The sequence below is a fragment of the Xenopus laevis genome, chromosome 4S (genome assembly GCF_017654675.1).
Source record: "Xenopus laevis strain J_2021 chromosome 4S, Xenopus_laevis_v10.1, whole genome shotgun sequence".
NCBI lineage: Eukaryota > Metazoa > Chordata > Amphibia > Anura > Pipidae > Xenopus > Xenopus laevis.
In genome coordinates this window covers 11,946,800-11,974,766 of record NC_054378.1, presented here as the reverse complement: position 1 = coordinate 11,974,766, position 27,967 = coordinate 11,946,800, and the positions used below count along the sequence as shown (strand labels likewise).

The 27,967-nt window shown below is 44.1% G+C and overlaps 2 protein-coding genes across 2 annotated transcripts; one reads left to right on the top strand and one right to left on the bottom strand.

Moving 5' to 3' along the window:
* Nucleotides 1-60: 60 nt before the first annotated feature.
* On the bottom strand, nt 61-9,129 carry ndufs3.S (NADH:ubiquinone oxidoreductase core subunit S3 S homeolog). The gene is given in 7 exon segments (NM_001095419.1): nt 61-268; nt 2,327-2,446; nt 2,558-2,683; nt 3,512-3,661; nt 5,904-6,001; nt 7,486-7,545; nt 9,028-9,129. Coding segments are annotated over 7 exon segments (753 nt in total). The 5' UTR covers nt 9,071-9,129; the 3' UTR covers nt 61-112.
* kbtbd4.S (kelch repeat and BTB (POZ) domain containing 4 S homeolog) lies at nt 9,110-27,967 on the top strand. The gene is made up of 4 exons (XM_018260162.2): nt 9,110-9,243; nt 14,186-14,803; nt 15,762-15,868; nt 26,367-27,967. The coding sequence occupies exons 2-4, from the start codon at nt 14,206-14,208 to the stop codon at nt 27,225-27,227; spliced, it is 1,566 nt and encodes a 521-aa protein (XP_018115651.1). The 5' UTR covers nt 9,110-9,243; nt 14,186-14,205; the 3' UTR covers nt 27,228-27,967.

Genomic DNA, 27,967 nt, shown 5'->3' with positions numbered 1-27,967 from the left:
TATGCTGAGCTTTACCAAGCTGTGTGACGCACATCAGAACACATATACATGGCCCAAAGAAACCACAAAATTTAGGCTTTTATTATACATACATAAATAACTAGCGGGAGACTTATTTGGTTTCTCCGGACTCCAGTTTTGGGCTTTCAGGCTGCTGACGATGTGCTGGAAAGGCTTCCCATGGGCTGCTCAGGTCAAACTTACGGAATTCCTGGGACAACTGCACCGGCTCTGCCACCACTCGCTTCACCTCATCATCATATCGCACCTAGATCAGAGGATACCATATACAATCAGAAAACATTCACTTTCAGCTGGTATCTGCTAGCTTGGCATGCAGTGTAAAGCCTTCTTAAAAGACCCAAAGTCACAGAAACAGCAGAAATTGAAGTCCTAAATTGCAGAAAAGACCCAACGTTATGAAAACAGCTGAAATTGAAGTCCTGAAGCACAGAAACGACCCGAAGTCACGAAAACAGCAGAAATTGAAGTCTTGAAGCGGCGAGAATACCCAAAGTCACGAAAACAGCTGAAATTGAAGTCCTGAAGCACAGAAACGACCCGAAGTCACGAAAACAGCAGAAATTGAAGTCTTGAAGCGGCGAGAATACCCAAAGTCACGAAAACAGCTGAAATTGAAGTCCTGATGCGGCGAAAAGACCTGAAGTCCCAAAAATTGTCGAAATTGAAGTCCTGAAGCACCGTAAAGACCCAAAGTCATGAAAACAGCCGAAATTGAAGTCCTGAAGCGAAGAAACGACCCGAAGTCATAAAAACAGCAGAAATTGAAGTCCTGAAGCGGCGAAAAGACCCAAAGTCACAAAAACAGCAGAAATTTCAGTCCTGAAACTGTGAAAAGACGAGTAGTCGCGAAAACAGATGAAAGTGAAGTCCTGAAGCGGCGAAAAGACCCAAACTCACGAAAACAGCCAAAATTGAAGTCCAGGAGTGGCGAAAAGACCCAAAGTCACAAAAACAGCCGAAATTGAAGTCCTGAAGCGCAGAAACGACCTGAAGTCACAAAAACTGCTAAAATTGAAGTCCTGATGCGGCAAAAAGACCCGAAGTCCCGAAAACAGCCAAAATTGAAGTCCTGAAGCGCCGTAAAGACGCAAAGTCATGAATACAGCAGAAAGTGAAGTCCTGAAGCGGCAAAAAGACCCGAAGTCACAAAAACAGCCGAAATTGAAATCCTGAAGTGGCGAAAAGACCCAAACTCACGAAAACAGCCACAATTGAAGTCCCCTGGCTACCAATGTATTATTTACATAATACAGGTTCCCCCGAAAATTTTGTTTTGTTGCACAGGGCCCTGGGATTTCTAATAGCGGCCCTGTGTACATCCAAACTTGCAGACGGCCTGTTTCAAACTTTTTAGAATTCATCAGAGCATGGTTCCCGGTGCCGCCCCAACTACCAGGCAACGGTGTGAACAAATGAATTAATTTGTTTTCCAGTAATGTTCCAAAAAGCTTATTTGTTTTCGGTCATATCAAAGGCAAATGCTTTTATAGTGAAACAAGTGCCCTCTAGTGGCCACCATTTCATTAAAATCATTACAAACTTTTTAAGCCAGGAGAATGAGCTGAACCAGTTACACGTGTTGTGCCCACTAGTGCAGTATAAAGTATTCAAAAATACATACAGGTATAAGATCTGGAAACCTGTTATCCAGAAAGATCCGAATTACAAAATGGCCATCTTCCAAAGACTCCATTTTATCCAAATGATCCAAATTATTTAAAATGATTTCCTTTGTCTCTGTAATAATAAAACAGTATATTGTACCTGATCCCAACTGAGATATAATTAATCCTTATTGGAAGCAAAACCAGCCTATTGGGTTTATTTTAGATTTACATGATTTTATAGTACACTAAAGGTATGAAGATCCAAATTACAAAAAGATCCGTTATCCGGAAAGCCCCAGGTCCCGAGCATTCTGGATAACAGGTACCATTAAATAAAGCACACACAAAACTGGCAATGCTTCTGCCAAGATGAGAGACAGTTCATTTCTTTAAATGTATTTGTACCAACATCCAGGGAAACTCCGTCCTACCCAAGTCTTTCAAGCAGAGCTGGAAATTTTCGTGACTTTCGGCACATGCGCAGTGCTTCAGGACCGGAAATTTACTCCAACTGCGCATGCGCCGAAACTTCTGAAAAAAGAAGATGCCACCTGTGAACCCCGAGACCAGAATCTGCACGGAGGGTGCGTAAAAAATTAGGGCATTTGCCCAGGATGGGCAGGTAGGCTGGGGGGAGAAGGAAGGGTTTTTTTTTTTAATTATGGGTTGAATTCTCCTTTAATAAGGCAACTCACCTCCACGTATCCTGACAGTGGGAAATCTTTCCGGAAGGGATGACCTTCAAACCCATAGTCTGTTAGGATCCGTCTCAGATCAGGGTGGTTTGCAAAAAACACACCGTACATATCCCAAACCTACGAAACACCCATAGAGAGCAAATTTAAAAGGGCAAGTTAACCAAATAAAACTGCACTATATGTATTTACATGGCACATTCAACTGTGTAGAACCCTAGCCTGAATTACCTCTCTCTCGTACCAGTTTGCAGCCTGGAAGACCGGCACTGAGGACTCAACAGGAGTCAACTCATCAGTGTAGGTCTTTACTCGCATGCGGCTGTTGAACCGCAATGACAAAAGGTTGTATACGATCTGAAAAGGAAGGTGTGAAAATATTATAACGTATCAAAATACTGCATGAGGATTCTTAAGCACAAGAAAAAAAAAAACAACTACCTCTGTAACTAGGGTTGCCTTCCGGGCTTCCTATATTTTTGCCAATTTTTTTCCTATTGATAACATTGTCATCAAGCATCATTTTTACCGGCCAGGCAGGTAAAATACCAGGTGGCAACCCTATCTGTAACAGGTTTCATGGGTAAGAAAACCTTTAAAAGAAGTGAATGTAAAATTCAATTTACTTAATTTATTTTCATTATTTATTTTCTTTTATTTCCAAGATATGAAGGGATACATGTACTGTTAATATGAATGAATTTTGTTACAGTGCCCACCAGTCTGACCACCAAGTAGTCATGTAGTCAAGAAAGAGGCTGCTGATGTTCTTCTGCTTAGGAAAGATTTGAGAAAGGTTTCCACTTTTTTCCCCTAAGCAGAAGAACATCAGAGCAGCCTCTTTCTTGACTACTTGGTGGTCAGACTGGTGGGCACTGTAACAAAATTCATTCATATTAACAGCCTCTTTCTTTCTCCTGACAACTTCCTTGACTACTTGGTGGTCAGACTGGTTGGAAAATGACCAGCAGGTGGCGCTGTTGTAACAAAATTCATTCTTATTAACAGTACATGTATCCTTTAATATCTTGGAATAATAAAAAAATAAATAATGAATGTACATACTCAAAAGTGCTTAGAATAGCACCCTCATCAATTTCACATTCACTTATTTTAAAAATCTACTTACCGTATCCTTTCAGGAAAGAATAAGGGGAACAAGGGCAAGGGCATAGAAACGCTTACTTCGAAACGGTTTGTTCTCGCCGGGATGTCAACAGCGGTCAGATCAGCCAGTGATTTGAACTGGGCGTTTGTGTGGTCACGAAGAAATATAAGGACTGGTATAACTCCATCTGGGTGAACCATGACTTCCAGCTCTCCGTTACAGGTCACCTTGGAGGACAGCCAGGGATTCAACAGTTGAACAAAAGTATCACAGAAACAAATCAATAGAAAAGCTTCCAGCCTGCTTCATTTTTAACTGTGCATTGATTTCTTATGCGGAGCTGCCTGAACATCAGAGGAGCGTAAGCAGCTCGGCACAACAAATCAGTTTGCAGTTATAAAAGTAAGCTTGTGTACAGTGAAGATTTATATCATCACAGGAGCAATACTGCACTAACAAACTCATTTAATATGAAGAAACAGAAACAAGCTTGTGCACCCTCAAAATCTGGGGCTAAAAGCTGATTCTGCTTTTCCTTTTGACAAACTATATGGCATCAAAAGGAAGACTTCTTAAAACTGCTGTGTGACCTGAAGAAGCCTCAGGAATAAGTGAGACCTAGCTGCTGCAATTACAGATAGCTATGCTACTACCTAGGTAAGTACACCCCATTTCAAGCCTATTTAGTGTGGTTAAAATGTAAATATTTATATGTATGACTAGCTTAATGAAGAAATAAACCCTTAATATGAATATGGCTAAAAATGGCATATTTTATATGCTGAACTTATTGCACGAGGCTAAAGTTTCAGCTTGTCAATAGCAGCAATGATCCAGGACTTCAAACTTGTCACAGGGGGTCACCATCTTGGAAAGTGTCTGTGACACTCACATGCTCAGTGGGCTCTGATTGGCTGTTGAGAAGCTAAGCTTAGGGCTCGTCACTAATTATCCAGCAGAAAATGAGGTTGGTCTGTAATATAAGCTGATGCTACAGGGCTGATTATTACATTCTGATGCTAATTGTACTTGTTTCTAAGCGGTCATGTATTAATTATGTGTATTAATTACTAATCAGCCTTATATTGTGACATTTCTATTCTATGTGTACTGTATATTGTGAGTGGGTCCCTAAGCTCAGTAAGTGACACACACAGAGCATGTGCAGTGAATCAGCAGAAAAGAAGATGGGGAGCTACTGGGGCATCTTTGGAGACACAGATCTTTACTGCTAAAGGGCGGTGGTTACCTTGGGCTGATAGAGAAACACAAAACATAATGTACAACATTTCTAGTTACTTCTTTAGTTAGGCTTTAGTTCTTCTTTAAAAGGAATCTAAACCCCTTCTGACTGAGCCAGCAGCTTATCTTCCCATGTATGGTGCCCTCCCTCACAGCTTATCCGATCAGATATCTGACTGATACCATTTTTATTTTTTGTTTTAAGACTGCTAATAGCAAGCTTTTGGCTCAAAGGCGTGCAAGTGCACAAAGTTAGGGTTGCTGACATACAAAGAGAGTTGTTGAGCCAAAGCCTGCTATTATTAGCAGTCTAAAATGGTATAAAATCAAAACATACAATATACCATTAACTAAAAATAGAATCCATAAAATCGACAACTGCTTTTGAAATTGAATGCAGATTGCCAGGCAGTAGAGCCAAATTTATCTGGCCGAGATGGCTGCTTTAAGACCAAACACCCTAATCTGAAACCTACAAAAAGTTCAGGCTGGACTTTGGGCTAAACCCTGAGAAACAAACAGACCAGTTTGATCTGAAAGATCTCAAGATCCTGCTTATCTGATTGGCCCTCTCACTGCTTGTCCAAAGCAAAGAATTTAGGAGAACTTTGTACCCAAAGCGATTGCCTCATATTGGCTGAGAAGACAGGACTAAAGCCGCAAGAATATTATATGGAACTAGGGTTGCCATCTCACCGCTTTAAAACTGAACACATATGGAATCCACAACCTGCATTTTTCATTTAGATGCATGAGGTGGCAACCCTACTTGGAACTTGTGTTACTGTTTCTTCTTTTAGCACCCAGGACCGTTATGTGTGTGCAGGCAGCTATGGTTGTCTCACTTCCAGAGTGCGCCAGGCCCCCCTGCAAAAAAAAAAACCCTTAAGGAGGGGCCTGGCACACTCCAATCCCCCATCCTCCCGCCCACTTCCTGCCCCACGGACCGCCCTGACTCCACCCACATCCCGCCCTGCGTCAGGCTGGGGAGGAGGGGAGTTTTCTTATTAGCTATAGAAGAAGCAGACCCTATAGTCCGGGACCCCTGCAACTGCGGGGTCTGCTTCCTCTATAGTTACACAACTGCTCAGTTCCATTGCTTCAACACAAAGCAATATAGGCGAAAATTACAGCTTTGAAGCCTTTCCTGCATAGCACCAATATTATTTTTGGAATATAAATGTGTGTGCTAAAATATTCAAAATAAAAATGCTGAAATGCGCTCACCTGAACTTGCTGCACATACTTGGGCATGATCTCCGCCACATATTCGCCGAAGGCCGAGAGTTGGTTCAACAGCACTTTATTTTCTGGCCTCACAGTGGCTAAAGTAGGGAGAGAGGGTCTCAGCGACAGCATATTGCACGGATGCTCTAGTCTATATGGCTTTTTAGCATTACAGTAACGAGGCTTGTTAGCTTGAAACGTTGCAACTCTGTACTCTAAAACTGCTAATATAAACCTATTTTAATAATTTTGAGTAGGGTCATGTGAAATTCCTTTTTTAGCATTACATACAGGCTTTGACAGTGGTGCAAGTTTACCTGGTACTCCAGTCCCTAGCAAGCCTGATGGATTTAGATCTAATGGTGCGCAAGAGCTTACACCATTCAGCATCTGTCTGCACCCCTTTCCCTACAGTCTTTGTATCTGTTGCTGCACCCCTGGGTTCATTGCATGATGCATGTAGTGGATTAAAGGGATTCTGTCATGATTTTTATGATGTTGTTTTTATTTCTAAATTACACGGTTTACACTGCAAATAATCAAATCTACCATATAAAATGTAATTCCTGAACCAGCAAGTGTATTTTTTTAGTTGTAATATTGGTGTGTAGGTGCATCTCAGGTCATTTTGCCTGGTCATGTGTTCAGAAAGAGCCAGCACTTTAGGATGGAACTGCTTTCTGGCAGGCTGTTGTTTTTCCTTCTCAATGTAACTTAATGTGTCTCAGTGGGACCTGAATTTTACTATTTAGTGCTGTTCTTAGATCTACCAGGCAGCTGTTATCTTGTGTTAGGGAGTTGCTATCTGGTTACCTTCCCATTGTTCTGTTGTTAGGCTGCTGGGGGGGGGAGGGGTGATATCACTCCAACTTGCAGTACAGTAGTAAAGAGTGACTGAAGTTTATCAGAGCACATGTCACATGACTGGGGTCAGCTGGGAAACTGAAAATATGTCTAGCCCTATGTCAGATTTCAAAATTAAATATAAAAAAATATATGTTTGCTCTTTTGGGAAATGGATTTCAGTGCAGAATTCTGCTGATGCAGCACTATTAACGGGGGGAAAAAAAATTCCCATGACAGTATACCTTTAAGCATGATAATGTCTTTAGGATAATTTCACCTGACGCATGAAAGGCCTGGTTTTCATGTTTGCTGTGCCTCAGTTAGCCTCTCTTATCTCTTTCACACTCTACATCAGTGGTTCCAAAACTGTGGGGCTTGCGGGGGGGGGTTTGAGGGCTAGTTGGTGTAAGATTTTGGGAGAATTCTCTCCTAGAACCATGAAAACCTATGTATGGAAGTTATGCCTTATTATGTAATGGGCTGAGTATTTCTTATACATCATTTCAATGGTCAGATTATAATAAAATGAAATAGTCATACAATGAAGTCTGTATATTGGTCATAAAAATCTCTTTGAAGGGCCCACGAGCCTCCATTTAGACAGTATTACTGAATCTGAAGCGCTGATTCTAAGACAGCACATTGCGTTATATTCCTGCCCCATGGCAAGACAATAATGATGCTTTATGGTCTATAAGGAAATAAAAGTTGTTATTATAAAAAGGCTGGAACTCACGTCTTGACTCTGTCGTCGTACCCTCCAGTCGGACTTGCGGAAGCGAGCGGAAAGCAGATGCTGCAATAAAATAAAACAAATGATGCTGCGCCGGGAAGATACACAGATGATCTGTCATTGACTGGCACCAGATTCCTGATAAGGGAACCCAGTGTCCTCATAGTGATAATTATCAAAAACAAATCACAGGGGAGGCGAGAGTTAGGTAAGTACTGCTAGTGCTAGGGGTATTCTGGCTAACCTGAACATGACTGTCACATTATAGTGAGTGACACTCAGCCCTCACCTGTACAGCAAGTGACACTCAGCTCTCAGCCAGACACTACAGAGAGCGACACTCAGTCCTCAGACACTACAGTAAGTGACACTCAGTCAGACACTACACTAAGTGACACTCAGCTCTCAGTCAGACACTACAGAGAGCGACACTCAGTCCTCAGACACTACAGTAAGTGACACTCAGTCAGACACTACAGTAAGTGACACTCAGCCAGACACTACACTAAGTGACACTCAGTCAGACACTACACTAAGTGACACTCAGTCCTCAGTCAGACACAACAGCGACTGACACTCAGCCCTCAGCCAGACACTACATAGAGCGACAGTCAGTGACACTCAGTCATCAGACACTACAGCGAGTGACACTCAGTCCTCAGACACTACAGTAAGTGACACTTAGCCCCCAGTCAGACACTACAGTAAGTGACACTCAGTCAGACACTACAGTAAGTGACACTCAGTCAGACACTACACTAAGTGACACTCAGTCAGACACTACACTAAGTGACACTCAGTCAGACACTACACTAAGTGACACTCAGTCAGACACTACACTAAGTGACACTCAGTCAGACACTACACTAAGTGACACTCAGTCAGACACTACAGCGAGTGACACTCAGACACTACAGCGAGTGACACTCAGTCAGACACTACACTAAGTGACACTCAGTCAGACACTACACTAAGTGACACTCAGTCAGACACTACAGTAAGTGACACTCAGTCAGACACTACACTAAGTGACACTCAGTCAGACACTACACTAAGTGACACTCAGTCAGACACTACACTAAGTGACACTCAGTCAGACACTACAGTAAGTGACACTCAGTCAGACACTACAGTAAGTGACACTCAGTCAGACACTACACTAAGTGACACTCAGTCCTCAGTCAGACACAACAGCGACTGACACTCAGCCCTCAGCCAGACACTACATAGAGCGACAGTCAGTGACACTCAGTCATCAGACACTACAGCGAGTGACACTCAGTCCTCAGACACTACAGTAAGTGACACTTAGCCCCCAGTCAGACACTACAGTAAGTGACACTCAGTCAGACACTACAGTAAGTGACACTCAGTCAGACACTACACTAAGTGACACTCAGTCAGACACTACACTAAGTGACACTCAGTCAGACACTACACTAAGTGACACTCAGTCAGACACTACACTAAGTGACACTCAGTCAGACACTACAGTAAGTGACACTCAGTTCTCAGACGTTCCAATGACTCATCCCTGATACTCACCTCCCCTGAAGAGCCCGCGGGCCGCCCGCACCGCAGCCAACATCACGGATTAAGCGCCGGTCAGGCGGGAGGACAAGGACAAGAAGCAGAGCGGAAGTCACCTTTCCTGTCAGGTCCGTCGGAGAAGCCGGTTCGGGTACTTCCGGTGGGTGTGAGCACGTGCAGGAGAGTTCCGGCCACAGAAAGCAGGACTAGCGAATAGCCGCACGGAGGACGGTATTTATATGAACAAGGGATCGAACCCCGGTTTTTGGGCATCGAAATACAGCGGGAGGGAGGGGCTGATGGTGCTCACAGATGGAGGCAGAGAGGAGTGGAAGCCGGTGTCAGGCCACACTGTTATCCCCTCACAGCCTGCTGCCTGTCTTGTCTCTTATTCCTTGTAAACAGTGGGACTAGGCTTCCATGGGCTTCCTACAGAACTACAGCTTAGGGAGGCTGGGAGTTATAGTTTGAGCTGCTTGTTGTGCCAGGGGGCTGCTAACCTTGTGTGCAACATCCTTTCCTTTTGATCAGCACCATTATAATGCAGGGGTGGGGGGTATTCTCTCAAAGCCATGTTACTGTTGGTGCTGTCTCCTGAACTGAATGTGGGACATAATGTGTCATTGTCTGAGCTGCTTGGCCTCTAAAGGGGTTCAGCCATTTGGTTGCTAGGGTGCAAATTCCCCTAGCAACCATGCATTGATTTGAATACGAGACTGGAATATGAATAGGAGAGGCCTGAATAGAAAGATGAGGAATAAAAAGGAGCAATAACAATAAATGTGTAGCCTTACAGAGCATTCGTTTTATAGATGGGGTCAGTGACCCCCATTTGAAAGCTGGAAAGAGTCAGAAGAAAAAGGCAAATCATTAAAAAACTATAAAAGATACATAATGAAGACCAATTGAAAAGTTGTTTAGGAGGTTTCTGACCCAGACGCTCGCCTTCCCTTTGCTTGCCAACTGGGGTGAAGGGAAAATGTGTCGCTAGATAATATCTTTCTGCCTAATGTTTCCCAAATTGCTAAAGTATTTGGAAAATAACTTGCAGACACACACCACAAGCCTCCATTTATATGCTGTAAGGCAGGGGTCCCCAACTTTTTTTAGAAGATAAGGAAGCAGGGCTGACCGACACTCGAACGGATCCATAAGACCAGAGATATTCAGTTAAAAATAAATAAATTTATTGGTAGAAAATGTAGCTTCATTTCCATCCACCCTACGCGTTTCACACCCCTCAGTGAGCCATATTCAAATGTAAAAGAGTTGGGGAGTAACATAAGCATGAATGGTGTTGTTTTAATTTCTAAATTACACTGCAAATTATTCACTCTACCATGTAACATTTCACTCCAAGTCACTTCACACCATTTTTATTCTTAGTTGTAATATTGTTGTGTAGGCACTATCTCAGGTCATTTTGCCTGGTCCTTTGCTTTCAGAAAGAGTCAGCACTTTAGGATGGAACTGCTCGTGTCTCAGTGGGACATGGATTTTTACTATTTGGGAAACGGACAATATGCAGTGCAGCAGTAAAGAGTGACTGAAGTTTATCAGAGCACAAGTCACATGAATGGGGGCAGCTGGGAAACTGACAATATATCTAGCCCCATGTCAGATTTCAAAATTAAATATAAAAACATCATTTTGCTCTTTTGAAAAATGGATTTCAGTGCGCAAATCTGCAGGAGCAGCATTTTTAACTGCTACTACTAACTGATTAACCCCTCCTTCAGCTCCGCTGCCGGATTTAGTAGAAAGTTAAGGGGAATTGAAAGTACAATTTTTGTTTTATTAAAAATATAGGTGCCCACTGGCCACCCCTGAAGCTGACACATGGCACATGCCCCTGAGTACTTATATAGGGAAACATATGGTCCCTGTTGCAGTAGTAAAACTGAGCTATCATTTATGCTTTCAAGAGGAGTCACACTACACTACAACAAAAAATTAGGGAAGCATCTCATACATGCAGTTTGTTGGGCTCCCCTGATTGTAAACTGATTTGAACTAAGATGGTAGTTCACCTTTAAATTGCATTTTTGTATGTCATGAAATGTCCTAGTCTCAGCAGCATTTCCTTTGGTCTTCATTTTTTTAAATCATTTATATTTATTTGCCTTCCTCTTCTGGACCTGACCCGGCAGACATGCTATTTGAATGTTCTTTTTGATTACTTAGGTTTCGATTCAGGCCCTATGCTATTCAAATTCCAGTTTCTCATTCAGACCACAGCATGGTTGCTAGGATAATATGGACCATAGTAACCAGATGGCTGCTGAAATTCCAAAAGAGCTGCTGAACAAAAAGCTAAATTATTTAAAAACATAAATATATAAAATGTCTGGATGCCATTGAAAGCTGTTGGACACTAATCCTATGGGAACACTCTAAACTCTAAAAAAAAATCCCAAGGACTCCATCATCAAAATATAATGCTAATATAGTACAAATTAAATTTTACAATGTATATTTTGAAAAAGTTTGCGTATTTTCTTTGTTTCTCAAGAAACAACAGTATTGTCCTGCTTTATGGCAGAGGTTTTGTCCTTGTTTTGAATAGAGTTTTCTGTCACTGGTCACAGATCTTGTCTGTTTCCTGCATCTTAGTCTTATAAGTAAAAGGAAATAGTCCCCTTTGTCAGTAGTTTTGTTGTTGGGACCTCTTAGTTTAAGCAACAAAGCAAGCAGAATGTGTTGCAGTCAATTTGTTACCAGGGTCAGCGACCCCATCAAATAAGTAAGCATACTAAAAATGTAATACTGTAAACAAGACCAATTAACAGGTTACTTAGAATAGACCCATCTACACATGCTAAAGTGTATTTAAAAATTAATTTCCCGTATAAACTGTAGCCCTAAAAAAACATTCTGTGATCATTTCTTCTCCGTAATCCTTTTGGGCAAAATCACTCTAAATAAGCTGATCAAGTGGGTTTTAGGGATAAGTAAACGTACAAAGAACTTTAACATTTGAATTTAATTTCCAAATATTCTTTATTATTTTCCAAAGAGAAAAGTAAAGCAAATCAGGTATACAGCATATTCTCATGTAGCATACAATTTCCGTTATGAATTACCAAGTATACCGTTGGGGAAGGGAGAAGTGTTGTTAGTGAGGAGGAGAGCAAGGGAAGAGAGAACAAAGAGAAAAAAGAAAAAGAAAAGGAAAAAGAGGAAGAGAAAAGGCACATCCCAAGTTTAACCCAAGATCACGTTGCTCAAATCAAAAACCAACACAGTATTACACAGTGCAGTTAGATCAGGCCAATGGGACTGATGGTCCCGGAACGGATAAGGTTTGCCGACACAGGTCAAGCAATTGTGTGCGTCTCCAAACTCTCCAAATAGCGGTGTTGTGGGTTGCTCGCTTAATATCACAGTCCATTAATTCCTCCATTGACATGCTGTATTGAGCATCTTTAAGCACTTGATGCATAGTTGGTGCCGTATTCGCCTTCCATAACCTAGCTATGGAAGCCCTCACTGCAAACATCATGTGATGTAGTATAAATTCTTCCCCACGTTCTAGAGGTGATGGGAAAATATGTAACAGAGCCATAGCTGGGGTGAGCAGAACTGAGATATTCAGCTGGGTGGTAAGAAGTCTCTCAACATCCTGCCACAATGATTTAATCTTGGGGCAGTCCCAGAAAACATGCAGTAAAGTACCAACAGCTCCACATTGTCTCCAGCAAAGAGCAGAGGTGGTAGGATAGATATGTGCTAACTGATGCGGAGTCAAGTACCAGTTAAGTAGGAGCTTGGTATATTGTTCCAGATGATTGCCACATCTGGTGGCCCTTTTAACGCGTTGAATGACTCTTTCCCAATCAGCCATCTCCATCTGTAATTGAAGTTTAGTTTCCCATCTGACCATGTGATTACTTTTTGACTCTGAATATAACATTTGAATTTAATATATGTCCGAAAGTTGCTTAAAAGTGAATTTGCTTTCATTATTAAAAAATGTTACTCGGGTTCATATTCCCTTTAATTCTTGTAACTTCCTACTTCTGGCATGCTCTCTTTGATATGGTACAGGCATAGGATCCGTTATCCAGAAACCCGTTATCCAGAACGTTTCGAATTATGGAAAGGCCATCAAACCAAGACCAGCATATTGGGTTTAATTAATATTTACATGGTTTTCTAGTAGACTTAAGGTATGAAGATCCATTTTACAGAAAGATCCATTATCTGGAAAACCCCAGGTCCTGATCATTCTGGATAACAGGTCCCATACCTCTACTTGGCAAGTCGCAACGCTTATTGCCAGCGGCAGGGATAAAGCTGATCTGTAAAGCTTTTTAGTGGAGTAGCTCCCCCTAGTGGCTAAAGTTCCCACTTAAAGGGATCCTGTCATTGGAAAACATTTATTTTTCAAAACGCATCAGTTAATAGTGCTACTCCAGCAGAATTCTGCACTGAAATCCATTTCTCAAAAGAGCAAACAGATTTTTTTATATTCGATTTAGAAATCTGACATGGAGCTAGACATTTTGTCAATTTCCCAGCTGCCACCAGTCATGTGACTTGTGCCTGCACTTTAGGAGAGAAATGCTTTCTGGCAGGCTGCTGTTTTTCCTTCTCAATGTAACTGAATGTGTCTCAGTGGGACATGGGTTTTTACTATTGAGTGTTGTTCTTAGATCTACCAGGCAGCTGTTATCTTGTGTTAGGGAGCTGCTATCTGGTTACCTTCCCATTGTTCTTTTGTTTGGCTGCTGGGGGGAAAAAGGGAGGGGGGAGATATCACTCCAACTTACAGTACAGCAGTAAAGAGTGATTGAAGTTGATCAGAGCACAAGTCACATGACTGGGGGCAGCTGGGAAATTGACAATATGTCTAGCCCCATGTCAGATTTCAAAATTGAATAAAAAAAAATCTGTTTGCTCTTTTGAGAAATGGATTTCAGTGCAGAATTCTGCTGCACTATTAACTGATTCATCTTGGAAATTTTTTTTTTTCCCATGACAGTATCCCTTTAACACTTACCATAGAGAGAGTAGCCCTGAAATAAAAAGTACCATAAATGTATGATCTCTGTTCTTCGCCCATGTAGTGTTGCTCTATGGGTAACGGAACCAATGAAAACAGGACAAGCAAAGTGAAAGCAAATACACTGTAATAAAATCCAGTTTCTGACAGTGTTTTCTTGTTTTACAGGGTGCTGTTTTGAATCAAGCATGGAACCTTGTGGGGAAGCTCAGAGCCTCACTAACTCCTCCGATGAGAATTATTTTGTGACGTACACCTTCACTGACCGCACTCACAGCAGCCGGATGGCCCATAGCATCATACAGCTTTGCATGGAGGAGATGCTGTTTGCCGATGTCACTGTTCTTGTAGAAGGAAAGGAGTTCAAGCTCCACCGCCTGATTCTGTCCTCCCAGAGTTGCTTCTTCCGCTCTATGTTTGCCTCCAACCTAAAAGAGGGGAGGAATCAAGTCATCCAGCTTCACGACGTAAGTGAAAGTATTTTCCAGCTGCTGGTGGATTACATTTACTACGGTACGGTGAAACTGCGAATTGAGGAGCTGCAAGAGACGTACGAGGTGGCAGATATGTACCAGCTCACGGCTCTGTTTGAAGAATGCTCTCGCTTCCTGGTTCGGACGGTGCAGGTGAAGAACTGTCTGCAGATCATGTGGCTGGCAGATCAACACAGTGATTCGTTGCTATATACGGCAGCCAAACACTGCGCCAAAACTCACCTGTCCCAGATACATGATTCAGAAGAGTTCCTTAACTTGCCCCTGCGGCTGCTGAGAGATATCATTGAAGGTCAGTGACACCTGTCTTGGGTGCGTGTAGTTTATTTCTAGCGTAAAGTTACGTTGGAAATCTACTACAACAGGGAATACAAAGTTCACAGGTAGTGACCGAAAAGTTGGGCTTGAAAATAAAATTATATTTTCACTTTTTCAAGACCTGATGAGTGATATGCTCTGTTTTCTTCTACTTTGATTATTCACCAGCACCCAGGCACTTGGTTTTTAGTGGTGTGTGCTCCTCCCAGGACAGTTTAGTGTATGTGTGTGTGTATATATATATAATACACAAAAGCCATGAATATCTTGTAAATTATATTCTTATAAACGGTGAGTTCTGATGTCATTTCTGTCACATGACTCACTGAAACGTGTGTATTATAATAAATAAAGTACCCCCAGTTGCAAAATATGAGGATATTAGAAATTACCTTGGAGTTCCATGACCTGTATAAAAACACTCGGCCTTCGGCCTCGTGTTTTTATATGGTCATGAAACTCCTCGGTAACTTATAATATCGTTATATTTTACAAAAGGGGGTACTTTATTCACTGTATATATATATATATATATATATATATATATATATATATATATAGATATAGATATAGATATATATATACTAAATATCGACTATATATATTCATATATGCACTTTAAAGCAAAAGGAAAGCCTCAGAAACCGATTGTGGGTGGCGAATTGTTAAACATGCCTTCCCTGTGACTCCCGTAAGGTAGCTTTACCCAGATTTCCTGGTAACCCTGTTGGGGGTGGCTAACAATTTGGCAGTGTAGTTCATTAAATTCATAGTGACATTTTCCAGCCAAATCTTGAAAAGTGTCACTAGCCTTTTAACTCTACAGTGTGTAGAAAAAGAAATAAGGTCTGGATGATTGTGCAAGTGAATTTGCAGTGGGAAATGATCATTACCCTGCAATACATTCCTTCTTGCTCTCTTTTCCATAACAGACGGAGTTCCTTGTTCCCAAAATCCAACGACAGCTATCAAAAACTGGATCAACTTTAACAAGGAAGAACGGGAGGAATTATCAGATGTACTCCTTTCTAGCCTAAAGGTAAGGTTCCTAGCAGCTACATAAACAGGTAAAGAAGAAAAAAAATCTGACAATAAACATATATAAAAATTATTTTCCTATAATAAACAAAAGCCACGAATTTCTTGTAAATTATATCCTTATAAACGGTGAGTACTGATGTCATCAGTTATAAACGGTGAGTAGTGATGTCATTTTTGTCACTTGTCTCACTGAAGCTTGTGTATTATAATAAATAAAATACCTCCTGTTGCAAGATATGAGGATATTAAAAGTTACCTCGGAGTTCCATGACCTTCGGCCTCATGTTTTTATATGGTCATGAAACTCCTCGGTAACTTATAATATCCTTATAATTTACAAGAGGGGGTACTTTATTCACTATGTAACAGACACATGGACATAACACGAGTGTTAGTAAATATAGCCCTTAGGCTAGGACCACACAGCGAAAGCCACTTTCTCCTAGGTCTGCTTGGGGGACACAGGAACAATGGGGTATAGCTAACACCACTAGGAGGCAGGACACAACAAAAAAACAGAACTAATCCCTCCTCCTCCTGCTATACCCCAGCTCCCAGGCGGAGCCAGTTCAGTTTTAGTTGTGTCCTCAGGAGGTTAGGACATAGGCTCCTTCAGGAGTTAGTTTTTATTTTTTATTTTCCATTTTTATTTGTTTCTTTGTTTTCTATTAGTTTTATCACTATCTGAGGATGGAATGGGCTTCCACACTGCGTGTTTTGCCTTCATTACCTCCTCCAACTGGATGTCTCCGGGGTCTATTGTGCCCTGGCACTGACCACCCAGACCCAGGTTTTTATTCCCCCTTATACTAATGTGGGGATGAACCGTCTGGCCGGCAGACTACACAGAACTGGGCAGGTAAGCATCTGTTTGTTTTACCTTGCCCTGTTTCTTCCATGGTGGGATGCAACTATGCTGGGATAGGTGACTCTCTGTTGTGCCTGAGTACTACCTCCCATTATGCGCAGGCATTTGGGGTCTGCTGTGCTCATGCAGCTCTTCCCCTCTGCCTTGGCGCTTCTCACAGCCCCTCTGCCAGACACATTCGGATCGGTAAGGGACTTGTCTCAAGGCGCGCAGCGCGCCTTCAGTTAGTTTGCGCCGCATGGCGCTTCCTCCACTTCCGCCCAGCAGTTCCTCAAACCGGAAGTGCGCGCGCATAGCGCGTCACGCTGGGAAGGCGGTCTCTGTTGCTTCGCGCCCTTTCTAGTGTGGGACATACTGCGCACCTCTTCCCACACGGAGCAGTTCCCTGGCATCTCTCCTTCAGAGCACACGGGTCTCCCTGCCACACGGCCCCCCCCTCACTTCTCTGCTGGGCTATTACCTTTAACCTCTGCACTGCCTTACCTTCCACACGGCCTGGTTCAGGGGTAACCTGTATTCATTAGGGGGTTTAGTGTTTAGGGTCCTCCACCCTACTCCTGGGACATCTAGCTAGTGGGATTAACCCCTGCTCCCTTGCAGACTCAGTGTTTTTTCAGGAACAGTTTTTTCCTTGACTTAACTTCTGAATTCTTTATCCTAGCACCATGTCTGAGGGTTCCAGTGACAACCTTTTTCCACGGACGACTGTAACTGCTAAAGTGACCTTTTTAGCCTGTGCCAAATGCCGCAAACGATTACCACTTGGTAACAAGGAACCTCTCTGCTCCACGTGCATGCCACCTGAGCCTGCTCCGGAAAATCCGGTACCCAGACCTCAGGTAAGTCTAGAAAACCAAGGGGCTCCAGCTGTTCCTGCTTCGGACCCCCCACCTCAGGGCTCCCCTCCACCGCCTCGGTGGGCCTCCCAGTTAGCCTCTGGCATTCCCAAACTGGCTGATTCTCTCGACAGACTGCTTGCCCGCTTGGATAATCCCAAGCCACCTAAGCGTAGGGCTCCTTCCCCATCTGCAGTGGACAGCGATGAGGAGTCATTCTCTCATTCTCCCCTCCACATAGCCTCTGGAGACGATCAGTCTCTCTCCGACGGCGAACTTTCCCAGACTTCGGATCATGAAGACGAGGATTCCCCAAAGCTATCCTCTGAGGCTATTGATTCCCTTGTTTCCTCTGTTTTGGAAACCTTACACCTACAGGAACCTGGAACCAGTTCCGGTTCGTCCTCGGGCCTCTTCAAGCGGAAGAACCGCCCTTCTCCCTCCTTTCCTTCCCATGATCAGCTCGATCAGATCATTCAACAGGAGTGGGACAAGCCCGAGAAGCGGTTCCAACCCAACAGACGCTTCCTTAAACTTTATCCCTTTCCTTCGGATCTCACTGAGAAGTGGGCTTCTCCACCTTCGGTGGACGCTCCTGTGTCTCGTCTTTCCAAGAACACAGCCCTGCCGGTTCCTGACGCAGCGTCCTTCAAGGATCCCATGGACAAGAAGATTGAAGGTCTCCTGCGTTCTCTGTTCACCGCTACCGGCACCTCCTTACGTCCGGTCTTCGCTTCGGCATGGGTGGCTAGGGCCATGCAGTCCTGGTCGGATGCTCTGTGTCGAGCTATTGCCGCTGGGGTTCCGCGTGAGGAACTTTCAGAACTTGCTTCCCAGATCAAGGAGGCCAGCGACTACCTTTGCGAAGCATCCCTCGATGCAGCTCAGGTGATAGGCCGTTCTTCCGCTATTGCGGTAGCCGCCCGTCGATCTCTTTGGATGAAGCTTTGGTCTGCAGATTTTTCATCCAAGAAGTCCCTGACTTCCATTCCATTCAAGGGCAAGCTCCTCTTTGGTCCCGACCTTGACAAGCTCATCAGTCAGGCTACGGGGGGCAAAAGCACTCTTTTACCCCAGCCTAAGACTCGCCTCTCCTTTCGCAAGGGGAGGAATTTTCGTGGCCCCCAGAACAAGTCTTCTAGGTCCTCCCCCCCTAGACAATCCTCCAACTTCAGAGGGCGTTTTGGGAATAAGGCCAAATCTTCATGGCAGTTCCGTAAGCCCTCCTCTAAGCCTGCCAACAAGACCTCTTCCGCATGACTGCCAACCCTTCGGGCCTCTGCCCGTCGGGGGACGACTGCAGCATTTCGCCTCTGCATGGACCACCCTGACTTCGGACTCCTGGGTACACGAGGTGGTGACTCGGGGTTATCACTTAGAATTTTCTTCCCCTCCACCTCACCGCTTTTTCATGTCCAGGGTTCCCCTAGATCCACTCAAGGCTCTAGCGCTCAGGGCGGCCATCGACAACCTTCTTCGTTCGGACGTCATCATTCCGGTTCCACCAGGAGAAAAATTCAAGGGCTACTATTCCAACCTTTTTGTGGTCCCCAAAAAGGACGGTTCTTCACGCCCAATCCTGGATCTCAAGGAACTCAATGCGTTCATCCGGCCGCGGAAGTTCAAGATGGAGTCTCTCCGCTCTGTCATTGCTGCAATGTCTCCGGGCCAGTTCCTTGCTTCCCTCGACATCAAGGACGCGTACCTGCACGTTCCCATTTTCCCTCCCCATCAGAGGTTCTTGCGATTTGCTGTCCAAAACCAGCACTTCCAATTTTCCGCCCTCCCGTTTGGGCTCACTTCAGCCCCGCGGGTCTTCACCAAGATCATGTCGGTGGCCACGGCACTGATCCGGACTTCAGGGGTGTCCATCACTCCCTACCTCGACGATCTCCTCATCAGGGCTCCTACCTTCTTAGCAGCCCAACAGGCAGTCCAACTGACCTTGGACCGGCTGCAGGAGCTGGGCTGGTATATCAACCGCGACAAGTCTTCCCTATCGCCAAGTCAGTCGATGGTTTTTCTGGGGATGCTCTTCAATACACAGACACAGACGGTGTCTCTGCCGCTGGACAAGGCCCTTCATCTTCGCTCCTTGGTGCTGTTGCTTCTCTCGAAACTGAGGCACACGGCGAAGTTCTGCATGAAGGTCCTGGGGGTCATGGTGTCGACCATAGAAGCAGTCCCCTTCGCACAATTCCATCTCCGGGAACTTCAATGGAACATTCTCTCAGCATGGAAACGCAGATCCCTTCTTCAGGAGATTCGCATATCACACAGAACGAGAGTTTCTCTCCACTGGTGGACTCTCTCCAGCCACTTGACCAAGGGCAGGCCTCTCGGGGACCCGCGGTGGCGCCTCCTCACCACGGACGCCAGTCTCTCCGGCTGGGGAGCAGTCCTAGAGGGACGGTCAGCACAGGGTCTCTGGTCCTCCGCGGAGCGACGTCTCCACATCAATCTTCTGGAGATTCGGGCCATCCGCCTGGCCCTGTTCCACTGGCAACCTCTTCTAGCCGGCCAGGCGATCAGAATCCAGTCCGACAATGCCACAGCCGTGGCCTACGTGAATCATCAAGGCGGCACCAGAAGCAGGAGCGCTCTCAACGAGATCGGCCTCATCTTTCGCTGGGCGGAGACACACCGGGCGCATCTTTCCGCGATCTACATACCGGGGCTTCTCAATTGGGAGGCGGACTTTCTCAGCCGCCAATCCCTGGACCCGGGCGAGTGGTCCCTAAACGACGACGTTTTCCTGCAAATATCCCAGAGGTGGGGCACTCCAGAGGTCGACCTCATGGCCTCTCGCCACAACCACAAGGTGCCTCTCTTCTTCGCACGGTGCAAGGATCCACTGGCCCTAGCGGCGGATGCCCTGACGGCTCCTTGGGACTTTCGTCTCGCCTACGCCTTCCCCCCTCTGCCCCTTCTTCCCAGAACCATAAAGAAGTTACAGAGGGAGCACACAGCTCTCATCCTCATCGCCCCCAATTGGCCTCGGCGCACTTGGTTCTCGGACCTCGTAAACCTATCTGTCGACGAGCCGTGGCCTCTTCCCGCCATCCCAGACCTTCTTCATCAGGGACCAATTCTTCACCCAAGCCCCGTCAAACTCCAATTGACGGCGTGGCTCTTGAAACCGCTATCCTAAAGAGAAAGGGTTTTTCCGACGACGTTATCCTGACCATGAGAGCTGCTCGCAAGCCTGTCTCCGCCAGGACTTACCACCGGGTCTGGTCCACTTATCAACAGTGGTGCCTGGCTCAGGGAGCGGAATTCCTTCGCTTTTCCGTCGCCAACGTGTTGGCTTTTCTTCAGGAAGGGCTTTCCATGGGGCTCTCCTTGGGCTCTCTGAAATCCCAGGTTTCGGCCTTGTCTATCCTGTTTCAGAGGCGTCTTGCCTTCCACGCTGATGTCAAGACCTTCCTGCAGGGAGTTGCTCATGTTCGGCCTCCCGTTCGGTCCCCCGTTCCGCCCTGGGATCTCTCTCTGGTTCTCCGTTCTCTTCAACGGCCTCCGTTCGAGCCCCTGTCTTCCATCTCTCTTCAATGGCTCACGTGGAAGACAGCTTTTCTCGTGGCCATCGCATCGGCTCGACGAGTATCTGAGCTGTCTGCCCTTTCATGCAGATCTCCCTTCCTCATTTTTCACGAGGACAGGGTGGTTCTACGTACCATTCCTTCCTTTCTTCCTAAGGTGGTTTCTTCCTTTCATCTCAACCAGGAGATCACCATTCCCACCTTTTGCCCTTCCCCGGCTAACCCTAAGGAAGTGGCACTCCATTCGCTGGATCCAGTCCGGGCGCTCAAATACTATCTTCATCGAGTGGAGGATGTCCGCAAATCGGACTCCTTGTTTCTCATTCCCTCCGGGACGCGACAGGGTCTTCCTGCCTCTAAGGCGACCATTTCCCGCTGGATTACACAGGCCATACAGAGGGCCTACACGGCTCAGGGACTACGACCCCCAGCTAGGATCAGGGCTCATTCCACCAGAGGTGTGAGTACGTCCTGGGCTTTCCGGAATCAGGCTTCAGCTGAACAATTGTGCAAGGCTGCCACTTGGACTTCTATCCATACTTTTGCCAAATTCTACCACTTTGATACCTTTGCGGCATCTGACACCCGCTTCGGTAGGAAGGTACTGCAAGCCGCGGTGGCTGGTTCCACGTCGGCCTCTACCTCCCACCCGTGATTTTTGGGACAGCTTTGGTATGTCCCCATTGTTCCTGTGTCCCCCAAGCAGACCTAGGAGAAAAGGAGATTTTGTGTACTCACCGTTAAATCTCTTTCTCTCCAGTCGCTTGGGGGACACAGGACTTCCCTCCCTGGTGAGGCCTTCACGTGTTCTTTCAGACATGGTCTCTAGTGCAAATCTTTTATGTATATAGTTACTGGCTTCATGTTTTTTGGTAACCTCCTGTTCCGTACTTTGGTACACACTGAACTGGCTCCGCCTGGGAGCTGGGGTATAGCAGGAGGAGGAGGGATTAGTTCTGTTTTTTTGTTGTGTCCTGCCTCCTAGTGGTGTTAGCTATACCCCATTGTTCCTGTGTCCCCCAAGCGACTGGAGAGAAAGAGATTTAACGGTGAGTACACAAAATCTCCTTTTTGCTGCCTTATTTCTGCTTTACTGCTGCCAGTGGCATCCTCTCTTTTCCGCATTCAGAAATATTGAAACAGAAGGGGAGTGAACAGACTTTGCCAAAATCGACTGAGTATGTTCACGCCACTTACGATTTAATATTTCTGAATGCGGAAAAGGGAGGATGCTACTGCCAGCGGTAGGGCGGAAATAGGGCAGAGGATTTCGGGAGCAGCGTTTGGCCCCCATGTGCCCCTAACCTGAGGTTGCATGGTAAAGCCTGCTGGGTGTTATGGTTGAGATCAGTTGCAAGTTACTGAAATGTAAAATCTGCAGATTTACTAGTAGAAAGCATTTAAATATCTATATGGTTAATATGAGAGTAAGCAAATTGCTGTGAATGATAAGTGTTCAGGAAGATAGAAGCACTTTGCAAATATGGTTTACGAAGGAACAAATACAGTAGAACCTGATTTTACATTTCCCATGGGTTTGTGTCAAAACGGTGTAAATTACGGAAAAAAAGTTAAATCCAGGAAAGAAAAAAATGCAGCTTGCCTGAATGGGACCACAACAAAACAGCATCATTTTCGGGAAAACTTTAAAATCCAGGGATATAAAATCCGGGTTCTACTGTATAAAGCACTTTCTATAAAATAAAGGCAAGAAAGGGTAAAACTGCAAAGTAGGGTGCAAAGGTGGTCTACCTGTATTTATTGAGAGGCAACACAATGTTTGGGGGTAGAGACCTTCCTCGGGGCTCTATTGGGATATATATCTGCACTATAACTTTATATAAAATTGCTCATCTGAGCACTTTTGCAATTATGTTATTGAATGTTTTTAAGATATCATGACCATTTTCAAAACAGGAACACTCTTTAATGTTCTGTCCTGACAGGGCCAGACAGAATGGCAAATGCTTAAAGGGATAATGTTATGGGAAAACTTGTTTTTTTTTCAAAATAAATCAGTTAATAGTGCTGCTACAGCAGAATTCAAAAGAGCAAATGGATTTTTTTTATAATTCATTTTGAAATCTTTCATGGGGCTAGACATATTGTCCATTTCTCAGGTGCCCCAGTCATGTGACATGTGCTCAGATAAACTTCGGTCACTCTTTACTGCTGTACTTCAAGTTGGAGTGATATCACCCTCCTCCCTTCCCCCCCAGCAGCCCATCAGCAGAACAATGGGAAGGTAACCAGATAACAGCCCCTGCTCCTTCTCTGCTTAGGAGTGTCAGGAAATATCTATAGAAATAAGTCAAATCAACTGGACTTGCTGTGTTTTTTTTTTTTTTTTTTTTCCTTGAAGACGTTTCACCAGTCATCCAACTGGCTTTCTCAATTCAGAATAACTTGTAAATCTTCCTTCGAGAATATATTTCCTCTGGAATGTTGCTCCAATCAGCATAATCTGTTTATCATAATCCTAAAATTTTTGCGGTTCTGCCGAGCTCAGGTGGAACAGGCATAATATTATTAGTGTAGAAACTCCTAAGAAATTTGATATTGTTATATGTTGCCTTAAAGGATAAGTAAACCTTTAAAATAAGTGAAAATGAATGAGAGTGCTATTCTAAGCACTTTTGTAATTTACATTCCTTAATTATTTTGTTTTTATTCTACAATATCAAAGGATAAATGTTCTGCTGATATGAATGAAATTTGTTCCAAACACCAGTCTGACCACCTAGTAGTCAAGGAAGTTGTCCGGATAAAGAAAGTTGTTCTTCTGCTCAGGAAAGATTTGAGAAAGGTTTCTAATTTGTTTCCTAATTGAAGAAGATCAGAGCAGCCTCTTTCTTTCTCCTGACAACTTCCTTGACTACTTGGTGGTCATCATAGTGGCAAACTGACCAGCAGGTGGCGCTGTTGTAACAAAATTCATTCATATGATCAGCACATGTATCCTTTGATATCTTGGAATGAAAACAAAATTAATAATGAATGTAAATTACAAAAGTGCTTAAAATAGCACTCTCGTTAATTTTACATTCCCTTATTTTAAAGATTCACTTATCCTTTAAAGTGTCGAGTGAACTTTGCAGCTTCTGCGTACCTGTAGTTGTTTCTGCCTACATGTCAGCTTCCTGTTTTAATTCCTATACCGCAGGATGTCTGGGGGGTGGGGTATTCAGCTAAAAATATTCTTATGGTACAGTTCTCCTTTAACCCTACTCCTCCTTGACAAAAAGGAAATGAGGTTGGATATATCGGTAGAGGTCGAGAGAGTGAAAGCATTTGAGAATTGATGCTGAGAAGGAACACCGCAAAGGAACACCTTGAACAGTTGTGTGATGGGGCAGCAGAAGCCATTAAAGTCATGTTAGAGAAGGGAAAAAAAACTCTTTTGACATTCTGTCAGTTTTCTCTGAGTGGACAAACATGAGGAAGCGACAGAAAGTTTGTAAACAGATCCCACTTTACCATCTGTCCTTTTTCTCCTCCCATTTACAGACCCGGCAACCACAAAAGCTTTATAGGGGAGAACATTTTTACTGGCTGACATTCAGCAAATGTCTTTGTTATCCTAATTTGGGAACGGTTCATGATGTTCTTGTCCCCCCTTTCCCCAAGTACCGGGAAAGAATGCAGCTTTTTTTGTTAGCTTTCCACAAGTTAGCAGTTGTTTTTTATCGACGATAAGGTAGCTCTTTCCTTGGCTTGTGTCCCCAGCCTTTCCTGGCTTTGCTAATGGAAAAGACAGGTCAACTTTTGTCTTAATTAAACCCTGTTACAATAGGAATTTACCAGTGTATTCGTGTGAAATAAAACCCATATGTGCACAGTTGGGAAATCATTGCCTCTAGGGTGTCTGCTGACACTCGCTGCAGGGGAAGTGCACTATACATATACTGTACATAGTAACCAATCAGCAGCTAGCGTTTTCTGGACGCTGGCAAACTTCTGATCAATTACTGGTGCATTTACCCCAATAGATGCCAGTTGGAGAGCTTCCGTGACTACCTCCCATGGCTGCTTCTGATTAGAATGGGAAATGTGAGGTATGGGGGGAAAATAACTAAATGCAAAATTAACTAATATGCTAATTCATCAAAATGCGAAGTTACGAACGCTGGCAAAGTGTCGCCAGCGAAAATTACTTAGCACAAGCATTTCATAGCGAACTTTTGCTAGTGTTACTTTCTACTCCATTAAAGGAGAACTAAAGCCTAACTAAAGAAGTAGCAAGAAATGTTGTACATTATATGTTTGGCTTCTGTACCAGCCCAAGGCAACCACAGCCCTTTAGCAGTGAAGATGGGTGTCTCCAAAGATGCCCCAGTAGCTCCCCATCTTCTTTTCTGCTGATTCACTGCACATGCTCTGTGCTGCTGTCACTTACTGAGCTTAGGGACCCACTCACAATATACAGTACACATAGAATAGAAATGTCACAATATAAGGCTGATTAGTAATTAATACAGATAATTACTACATGGCTGCACAGAAACCAGTGCAATTAGCTTCAGAATTTAATAACCAGCAAACCTGTAGCATCAGCTTATATTACAGGGGAAGCTCATTTTCTGCTGGATAATTAGTGACGAGCCCTAAGCTTAGCTTCTCAACAGCCAATCAGAGCCCACTGAGCATGTGAGTGTCACAGACACTTTCCAAGATGGTGACCCCCTGTGACAAGTTTGAAGTCCTCGATCATTGATGCGATTGACAAGCTGAAACTTTAGGCTGGTGCAGTAAGTTCAGTATATAAAATATGCCATTTTAAGACATTCATTTTTTAAGGTTTAGTTCTCCTTTAAGGGGCAGATTTATTAAGGGTCAAATTAAAAATCACAATTAGATTTTTCCAGTTTTTTTATGGTCCTTTTAGTTCTCCTTTAAATGAATATTTAAGCAACTGATTTATAGCATATTAATGAATCTTACCAAACTGACTGGCTCATGTGACCTAACATGTACAGTTTGTTTGTTTGCACCGAGAATCCCAGGGGGCGGCCCTTATTTTTTTAAATGGCAATATTCTATTTATGATTGCCCAATGGCACATACTACAAAAAAAGTATATTATTATGAAAATGGTTTATTTACATGAAGCAGGGTTTTACTTATGAGCTGTTTTATGCAAAATCTTTTTATAAAGACCTACATTGTTTGGGGGGGGTCATAGTTTACCTTTAATCATGAAAATGATGTCTTGGTATGTTTTAATCTCTCCAAACAAATCATTTTCCCATGCAGGAGATTGGCGAGAATGTGCACATCTACCTGATTGGAAAGGAGGAATCGCGTACTCATTCCATTGCGGTTTCCCTGCACTGTGCTCAGGATGATTCCATCAGCGTAAGTGGACAAAATAGCCTGTGCCACCAGATCACTGCCGCGTGCAAGCATGGCTCTGACTTGTACGTGGTGGGCGGCTCAATCCCCCGACGAATGTGGAAATGTAATATGGAGACCATGGACTGGGAGCGTTGTGCCCCACTTCCCCGTGACCGCCTGCAGCACACACTTGTGTCTGTCCCAAGCAAGGATGCAATATATTCCCTGGGAGGCAAAACACTGCAGGACTCGCTGTCTAACGTGGTCATTTATTATCGAGTGCAGGATAATGTCTGGACAGAAACGAGCCAGTTAGAGGTTGCAATCTCCGGTGCCGCCGGTGTTAACCTCAATGGGCAAATCTACCTGATGGGGGGTGAGGAGAATGACCTGGACTTTTTCACCAAACCCTCGCGCCTTATTCAGTGCTTTAATACAAATACCGAAAAATGCCACGTCAAGCCTTACCTTCTACCCTTTGCCGGGAGAATGCACGCCGCAGTACACAATGACCTGGTGTTTATTGTGGCAGAGGGAGACTCACTGGTCTGTTACAACCCTCTCTTAGACAACTTCACACGTCTCTGCCTCCCTGAGGCTTGGAGCTCCCGGCCTTCCTTATGGAAAATCGCCAGCTGCAACGGCTGCATTTATGTCTTCAGAGACCACTATAAAAAAGGAGATGCCAACACCTTTAAGCTCAATCCAGCAACCTCCGTGGTAACTGTCACCAGTGGAATCCGATTCTTGCTCACCAACTTGCAGTTCCTATTGGCGTAACCTTTAGTAATGGAGCAGCTTCCGGTGCCTGCTATTCCATAGTCCTTTGAAAGGAGAGGAGATAATAAGACAACCGATGTCCAAAGAATTAAAGGGACCAACTGCATCGCTCCAGTGGATAGTATAAAATATAGTTAGCCAGCTGGCAGCCTAAATCTCCAGTGTATTTTTTCTTTAAACTAACACTATGCTGCAGAGGGTTGAGTATTATAAGCATAGAAACCAAAATTCTTTCCTGTATTTGCTTTTGTTGTTACCATTTTTCTATTCCAAGTGGAATATTATTAGTGCAGCTCAAACATGGGAGATAACTGTGCGTTTCTGTTGTATTTAAGTTTCTACAAGGTAAGCCGCCGGCCATGGGGTTGGTCTGTGACATGCTGATGGCTTCATTTACTCCAAAGAAGGGTGTATCTTCCATTTTAATCTCTTGTCATTCAGTTAACTGTCACCAATCACTGAAACAGCATCTGTTCTGATCCTTCAAAAAAAAAAACATACACTGGACCATTTCTAATGCCTCTGTTCAGACTGCTGTTTGTGTTCTTTTATCTCAGGCATGGGAGACTCCAACTACACCGATTAAGTGGGAGATACTCAGTAAGGGCTGCATTTGTTCCCCTGTCATTGTGTCTGCAGAATCTGTAACAATATTTCTGACTGGCTGCTGATTGGTTGAGCTCTTCCCAGTCAGGAGCTCCTGGATAGTTAGAAATTCTAAATAAATTCTGATAACAAAA